The sequence below is a fragment of the Oncorhynchus tshawytscha genome, linkage group LG20 (assembly GCF_018296145.1).
Source record: "Oncorhynchus tshawytscha isolate Ot180627B linkage group LG20, Otsh_v2.0, whole genome shotgun sequence".
Lineage (NCBI taxonomy): Eukaryota > Metazoa > Chordata > Actinopteri > Salmoniformes > Salmonidae > Oncorhynchus > Oncorhynchus tshawytscha.
Genome location: NC_056448.1, coordinates 36,608,564 through 36,617,007, shown reverse-complemented (window position 1 = coordinate 36,617,007; position 8,444 = coordinate 36,608,564). Strand labels below are relative to the sequence as shown.

The window sequence follows — 8,444 nt, the reverse complement described above, 5'->3', positions numbered from 1 at the left end:
TTTGATTTTCCCATGACGTCAAGCAAAGAGGCACTGAGTTTGAAGGTAGGCCTTGAAATACATCCACATCTCCAATTGACTAAAATGTCAATTAGCCTATCGGAAGCTTCTAAAGCCATGACATCATTTTCTGGAATTTTTCAAAATGTTTAAAGGCACAGTCACCTTAGTGTAAGTAAACTTCTGATCCACTGCAATTGTGATACAGTGAATTATAAGTGAAATAATCTGTTAGAAACATTTGCTGGAAAAATGACTTGTCCTGCACACAGTAGATGTCCTAACCGACTTGCCAAAACTATCGTTTGTTAACAAGAAATTTGTGGAGTGGTTGAAAAACGAGTTTAATTGACGCCAACCTAAGTGTATATAAACTTCCGACTTCAACTGTACATAGTTGTACAGAGGCCCATTATCAGAAACCATAACTCCTGTGTTCCAATGGCACGTTGTTAGCTAATCCAAATGTATCATTTTAAAAGGCTAATTGATCATTAGAAAACCCTTTTGCAATTACGTTAGCACAGCTGAAAACTGTTCTGATTAAAGAAGCAATAAAACTGGCCTTTAGACTAGTTGGGTATCTGGAGCATCAGCATTTGTGGGTTCGATTACAGGCTCAAAATGGCCAGAAACAAAGAACTTTATTCTGAACCTCGTCAGCCTATTCTAGTTCTGAGAAATTAAGGCTATTCCATGCGAGAAATTGCCAAGAAACTGAAGATCTCGTACAACGCTGTGTACTACTCCACAGAACAGTGCAAACTGGCAATAACCAGAATAGAAAGAGGGGGTGGCCCTGGTGCACAACTGAGCAAGAATACATTAGAGTGTCTAGTTTGAGAAATAGATGCCTCAACTGGCAGCTTCATTAAATAGTACCTGAAAAAAACCAGTCTCAATGTCAACAGTGAAGAGGCGATTCCGGGATGCTGGCATTCTAGGCAGAGTTGCAAAGAAAAAGCAATATCTGACTGGCCAATAAAAAGATTAAGATGGGCAAAAGAACACAGACACTGGGCAAAAGAACACAGACACTGGACAGAGGAACTCTGCCTAGAAGGTCAGAATATTCCTTGGGTTTACACCAATCTTACTACTACTGCACTGATCACACTCAAACAGAAAAGGCTGATGCTTACAATTCATTTTTATTGTAAAGTTGTATGATATGAAGCAGGAATAATTAACATTCAAAGGCCCATTTAGGGCCATGGCAAACTGCCTATCCTAGACCCTCTCTCTCTTCCTCCATGATGTCCTCCAGCAGCTCATGAAAGCAGAACATAGAGTGCTCCTGTAAAACAATTATTCCGTCAGGAATGAATCAAACAGTCATTGAACGAATGGGATTCACAGTAATACAATTTGTCTGAGAAATGTCAATCATGAACCCCAGTTGTGGAGCCCCTATCCTCTCATCACAAGCCCAAGCACTTACCTCATCTGCTCTTCTGTGTTTTCCTCTTCCTGCCTCCCTCCCTTTCATCCTTTTCTATTGATGCTTCAACAGACCTCATATGCCACAATCTGTTTCAGGAAAAAAACATCCGAAAGCCCACTCACTTGAGGTGAATAATCACATGAGATCAGGAATTGTAGTGTTTGAGTTGAACAACATTACCTAAACATACTTCTATCAACACTAATACAGTTGTCTACAGAGAACAGGCTTTGATAGTAAACACTTACCTAATGTAGTCATCCAGCTGTGCTCCTCCTCCAAACCTCCCATCCTTTCCAATTGATGCTTCAACAGATCTGTTTCTTTGGCTGCTCTTTTCATCTATCTCAGACTTGAACAGGCTTAGAAAGAGGACAAAAGGCAACCAAAGCAACTTTAAAAGAGAAGTAGAAGAGGCAGACTTCCTTTCTTTTTGACGTCTGTTGGTTATTTTTCCTGTGCTCTTGGTCTTCTCCTTTTCTGCTAATCCTTAGTTATTTAAATAGTTATTTTGGCCATATGTCCATCAGAAATCTAGTTCAATCTCCTCTCTATTACTCTTATAAAGTGTTTTCACCTCTTTTCTCTGGGTCTCTGTTTATCTTGCCTCCCCCCTTGTGTTTTCCATAACTTTCTTTTGATCCACTCAGCTCTTCTTTACTGCTAATCTCATTTACCTTTTATCCCATGGTCCTTCCTGATTCTGTCCATCAGAACTTGAATTCCATATCTCCTACTTCCCTCCTGATAAACCACTCTGGTCTCTCTTCCTCCTCTCTCATGTTTCCTCCTCTTCACCCTCAGGCCTGGCTTCCTTATAATTTGTTCCTCCTTTTGCTTATTTTCTCGTTTTTTTGATTGTTTTTAACTCTTTAAAACAAACTCATTTGTTGTTTATTTACATCTATCAACATACCTAGGAGCATTGACTTGTACATTTCTTCTTTTGTCTGCTCCCTTTCTTTTGTCATCTACTGAAAAGTTGTCGATGCCTCGTCCGCCGCTTTCTTCTGCTTCTTCCTTGTTCTCCTCTTTGCAGACTGTGCGTGAGCGGTCTCTGGACGCTGCTCCCTCTCTTCCCTCCGCACAGAGGCGTCAGATGTAGACGCTGTGACCTCGTATGCCACCACCTGTTTTGCTCTCTGTGTCTGTCCTTTTTTCTGACACAGCGCACGCCTCTTTTCTCTTTCAATCTGTGCATTCCTCTCTTCTCTCTCATACAGTTTCTCCATCTCCATCTTGAACCTGGCCTCGTGATCTTTTATTCTTTGAAGCTCTGCTCTCTTCTTATCCTCGTCCCGTATCCTTGTCTGCCTTTTCTGTTCCTCCTTCTCTTGTTCCTGCTGTATCTTCAATCTCCTTTTCTGTTCCTCTTTCCTCCTCTTCTCTTCTTTCTCTCGTGCCTTTTGCTGCATCTCCAACACCTTCATTCTCTCCTTTTCCCTGTTCCTCTCCTCCTCCATCCTCTGTTTCTCCATCTTTTTCAACTTCTCTGCCCTCTTTTTCTCTTCTTTTGCACGGGCCTTCTGTTGCATCTCCTGCTGCTTTCTTTCTTTTTTCTCTCTCTTTTTCTCTTGCTCTTGTCTCTTTTTCTCATGTTCGATCTTTAGTTTCATCTCTGCCTTCTCCCTTTTCCTCTGCTCCTCTAACTTGTTTTGTTCCATATTTTCTGTCCTTTTCCTTTCCTCCTCATTCAATTTCTTCTGCCTCTTTTCCCACTTTTTGAGCTCTTCGTCCCTGGCTTTTTCCTTCCTCCTTTCAATCTTCATCATCTCTTCATTTCTCTTAGCCTCATACTTGAAATATTTGATCCTGTCTGCGTAGCTCATGGCATTAAGTTCTTCTATCCCTCGGCTCGCCATCATAGACATTGCATTGGCGGTTGCAAATCTCCCTTCCATTTTACCACTATCAATCTCCTTCCTGTCCCTCTTACCATAAGGATCCCTGTGTAGACATCTCTGCTGTTGCCCACTCATGCTCTCCTCACTTTCACTACTCCCCTCCTGACTTGTGTCCTCACTCACACTCTGAGACACATCATCCTCAGACGAGCACGAGGGAGTCACAGCATTCTCAGTGATGACGCGGAGCGCCTTGATGTAGTCAGCTTCTGTGTTCACTCTGTGAGCGAGCGGGCACAGCTCCTCGTAAATGGATTTCCATGTGAGTGACTCCTCACAAACGTCGTCAGGCAGGTATAGATCAGATGATTGCCTCTTGAGCACATTCACAACCTCTGCCAGGTCCTGCTGGGTGTCCCCCTGAGTGTCCTCTCGGGCGGCCACTGGCGTGGCCTCTGGGCTGGCCGGGCGCTCGGGGGCTGTGGCAGGGGTATTAGATCGTTTTACTGCAGAGGAGCAGGAGGCCTCAGTGTCATCGTTCTTGTCATCGCTGTTTGCCATTTTCTTCAGAATCTCTTCCTTTCTCTTTTGGGCCATCCTCTCTTTCAGCTGTGCTTTATACATGCTTGCAATTTCTGCTCCTCTCCGTTGAACTTCCTCAGACAATTCCTCAGACGATGCAGTCTCTGGCCTCTTAACCTCATCCTTGACCTTTGCCTGGCCAGTCAATGGGGACCTGGGTTGGACCTGCGGATGGGTCTGTCTCATCCGGGCAGGAGGGCCGGAAGCCAGGAGGTGGGATGGGACAGCAAATCGGTGTGAAGCGTGTGGGTGTGACGTCTTGGACGGAGAATGAGGCCATTTATCAGGGGAGGTGCAGCTCTGTGTGTCCAGAGGGGGAAAGATTGAGTGTTTCTTAGGTGGGTCCTTCTGGGTGCCGGCAGCATGCTGGTCAGGCTCCGATTGGCTGTTGGCGAGGTACCTGTGGTGGTTGTACCAGGGGAAAGCTGGCAGTGTCGGGGAGACGGGACAAATAATGGAGGAGGTGGAGCGCTGCTTGATCACCCCTTTATCCACTCCAATCTGTATGATGACAGACACACATTTATTACTTAATAGCTTGATGGTTATTGTTATTACTATCTTACAACAATTACATGTGTATGGGTAATAAATATCATAGAGAAAACACGTTTTATTACTGTATATTAGCCTATTAGGAAAATGGGACGGTCCACACTTTTGGAATCATTCCAATTCAGAAATTCTTCCATTCCTTTACAACTTTATTCTAAGAATGCAGACATTCCTAATAATACTACCAGTGCAGAATGCAGACCTTCTTAATAATACTACCAGTGCAGAATGCAGACCTTCTTAATAATACTACCAGTGCATAATGCAGACCTTCTTAATAATACTACAAGTGCAGAATGCAGACCTTCTTAATAATACTACCAGTGCAGAATTCTGACCTTCCTGAGAATACTACCTATGCAGAATGCAGACCTTCTTAATAATTCTACCAGTGCAGAATGCAGACCTTCTTAATAATACTACCAGTGCAGAATTCAGACCTTCCTGAGAATACTACCAGTGCAGAATGCAGACCTTCCTGAGAATACTACCAATGCAGAATGCAGTCCTTCTTAATAATACTACCAGTGCAGAATGCAGACCTTCTTAATAATACTACCAGTGCAGAATGCAGACCTTCTTAATAATACTACCAGTGCAGAATGCAGACCTTCTTAATAATACTACCAGTGCAGAATGCAGACCTTCTTAATAATACTACCAGTGCAGAATTCAGACCTTCTTAATAATACTACCAGTGCAGAATTCTGACCTTCCTGAGAATACTACCTATGCAGAATGCAGACCTTCTTAATAATTCTACCAGTGCAGAATGCAGACCTTCTTAATAATACTACCAGTGCAGAATTCAGACCTTCCTGAGAATACTACCAGTGCAGAATGCAGACCTTCCTGAGAATACTACCAGTGCAGAATGCAGACCTTCTTAATAATACTACCAGTGCAGAATGCAGACCTTCTTAATAATACTACCAGTGCAGAATGCAGACCTTCTTAATAATACTACCAGTGCAGAATGCAGACCTTCTTAATAATACTACCAGTGCAGAATGCAGACCTTCTTAATAATACTACCAGTGCAGAATGCAGACCTTCTTAATAATACTACCAGTGCAGAATGCAGACCTTCTTAATAATACTACCAGTGCAGAATTCAGACCTTCCTGAGAATACTTCCAGTGAGCAGTTATTTTTCTTGTCTTCTTATTTCACTATTCTATCTATTTAGATCTAATTTCTGTGTATCAGGATTGGGAACATCTAAAGCAACTGCAGTATATCTACTGATATGAAAGACTGATTAAAGAAAACTGCTCTTGTTACCTCCGCCAAGAGTTGGTGCAGCCTAAATATTTCTCCATACAGCGCCTTAATCTCCCTCATGTTTCCTCGCTCAGTTCTCCATGTCTCTCTAGCCAATCTCCAATGGGCGAGGTCAAGGTCATGGATATCCTCCCGCATGCCTAGTTCAACCTGGGTTCCCTTCTCATTTAGCCTCTTCTTTTTCCTCTTCTTCTGGATAGAATCGGTGTTCTCCTTGTCCTGCCTACACACCTTTGGGGCAGTAGGGATATTGAGAATAGAACATGGTATATTTGATTTTACTCATTGGATTATTATGTGCCTTCCATTGTATTTAATTGATATAGAATATCAAAAAGGTATAATGTTGACACTAGATCAAGCCGTAGTTTGTACAAAGTTTACACTGATTGGCCATACATGATTAGTCTGGACCACTTTAGTGGGTCGTAGATTTAGCCTGCAGATGGGACTTACATTAAGGCTGGGGAGTTGTGAGGAGTTGTGAGGTTGGTGTGTTCTGGGCCTGTGGAGTTCAGTAGTTCCTGTGCAGAAATCATCCTGTGCAGTCCGTTTTACCCATGGCTAGAAATGAAAATGATGACAAACATGCAGTCAGAAATGAGGTTATCATGATACAAGCTTGTTATTTTCAATCTTAGAAAAGCTCATAGGCCTATATGTCAAAGTGATGATTTTAAATCACTGGAGTTTTGACAATGAGGGTGGTGAGAGAAAAGATATTCTAACCATTCTTATGATGAGCCTTGGAAAGGAGAACTTTCCCATAGTTCCTTCAATTACAGTAATCCTGAAAAAGATACAATATGTCTTAAAAATATGATATCATTTACATCATCTAAATTAAATTGTGTCACAAAGTAGGCCTTTTCACACTAAATCACAAGTGGTCACAACTACTTACCACCAAAATAACCATCCAAAATATAGCAATGATTTTGACTCTGAATTGAACTTGTAAGTGTTGCTGTAATATGACAGTAATGCTATGGCAAACCTTTTAGGCTGTCATCATATCAGAATTCAATCATTTATGACATCACAATTGTGATATAATGTGGTGCCATGGGAAGCCACACCCACCCTGACAGACAACAAATCACCAGAGCCACATAGGCCTATTAACCAATTAATCCACTTCTATGTTTGAAATACAGTATATTTAGTACCAGTAAGCTCATAAACATGGTAAAAACCACACTGTAGCAATGTGTATCACTTCACAGCTACTGTTCATGATGCATCATGAGTGGGTGTCCTCTGATAGCCAGGATGTCTCTAGGGTCTGTGTCTTAAAATGGCATCCTATTATCTACGTAGTGTACTACAATATGATCAGTTTTGTGTTGATATTACATATTTTAAATTTTTAAATTGTACCTTTATTTAACCAGGCAAGTCAGTTAAGAACACATTCTTATTTTCAATGACGGCCTGGGAACAGTGGGTTAACTGCCTTGTTCAGGGGCAGAACGACAGATTTGTACCTTGTCAGCTCAGGGGTTTGCTAAGTGAAAATCCTGGGACAACAAGAAAGAAATACATTCATAAGTTTAAAAAATGTACACATTGTAATTTCAATGTAGATTCCAAGGTAACTCTTGTTGTACCCTGCCTGAAAACAAGGGTTCTTTAGAAACTGTACTACAATACATGTAGAAAATGAACACTTGAACAACTGTTGAGTGGTTGATAATCATCATTGTACATCCCTTTACAAGCATGGACTTTGATGCATATTATGATTGTTTTTATTTCATATATATATATATATATATATATATAATTGTTTGTATTTCCTGAGGGGTCTCCTGTGTGTATTTGGGCCCGAAAAGACCACTTTCTTTTATATGCACTCGTGCAATCATTGTAGTCCTCTCCTGCATGCTTCAGAGAACCAGTAGGCCTATGCAATAGAACATTATTACAAAAACGACATGGTGGCCAATTGAATGTATAATTGCAACATTACAGATTGTTTACACACTTATTTAATGAGTTTCAAAATAAGTATCCTTATTTTGATGTTTTTACAAACATTATTTTTCTGAAGGAAGTGATGTCCATGTTCTCGCACATTTGAACGTGAACAGATTCTTGTTTTGTGAAGCAGGTGGACTGGGGAGATTCAGTATTGTTCAACAGCTGAGAGAAACTGATAGGCTGATTGTGAAGAAGGTGGACTGGGGAGATTCAGTATTGTTCAACAGCTGAGGGAAACTGATAGGCTGATTGTAAAGAAGGTGGACTGGGGAGATTCAGTATTGTTCAACAGCTGAGGGAAACTGATAGGCTGATTGTGAAGAAGGTGGACTGGGGAGATTCAGTATTGTTCAACAGCTGAGGGAAACTGATAGGCTGATTGTGAAGAAGGTGGACTGGGGAGATTCAGTATTGTTCAACAGCTGAGGGAAACTGATGGGCTGATTGTGAAGAATGTGGACTGGGGAGATTCAGTATTGTTCAACAGCTGAGAGAAACTGATAGGCTGATTGTGAAGAAGGTGGACTGGGGAGATTCAGTATTGTTCAACAGCTGAGGGAAACTGATAGGCTGATTGTGAAGAAGGTGGATTATATGGTGTTTATCGGGCATGTGATTAATTGTAATGCACAAACGAACTAAGAAACTGGACATAATAGTATCTGTGGAAGAAAGGTTTTTGGGTTTCAAGGTCTACACTGCTCAGTGCAAAGAATACTGTCCGAAGATGCTCTTTTTTCTCTGGCCCCAGT

The 8,444-nt window shown here is 41.5% G+C and overlaps 1 protein-coding gene across 5 annotated transcripts; it reads right to left on the bottom strand.

The window, feature by feature from the left end:
• Positions 1-1,119: 1,119 nt before the first annotated feature.
• Positions 1,120-4,496, bottom strand: LOC121840211 (golgin subfamily A member 6-like protein 6). Of its 5 annotated transcripts, none has more exons than XM_042302596.1 (3): positions 1,693-4,496; positions 1,442-1,530; positions 1,121-1,297 (listed from the first exon to the last, which is right to left on the bottom strand). In XM_042302596.1, exon 1 carries the CDS (start codon positions 4,054-4,056, stop codon positions 2,416-2,418), a length of 1,641 nt encoding a protein of 546 aa, XP_042158530.1. In that variant the 5' UTR covers positions 4,057-4,496; the 3' UTR covers positions 1,121-1,297; positions 1,442-1,530; positions 1,693-2,415. The 5 variants fall into 5 exon arrangements, with proteins under 5 accessions (XP_042158529.1, XP_042158530.1, XP_042158528.1 ...); XM_042302598.1 differs by lacking the exon at positions 1,121-1,297 and having other exon boundaries at positions 1,334-1,530; positions 1,693-1,806; positions 2,122-4,496; XM_042302595.1 differs by having other exon boundaries at positions 1,120-1,297; positions 1,442-4,496.
• Positions 4,497-8,444: the final 3,948 nt, after the last annotated feature.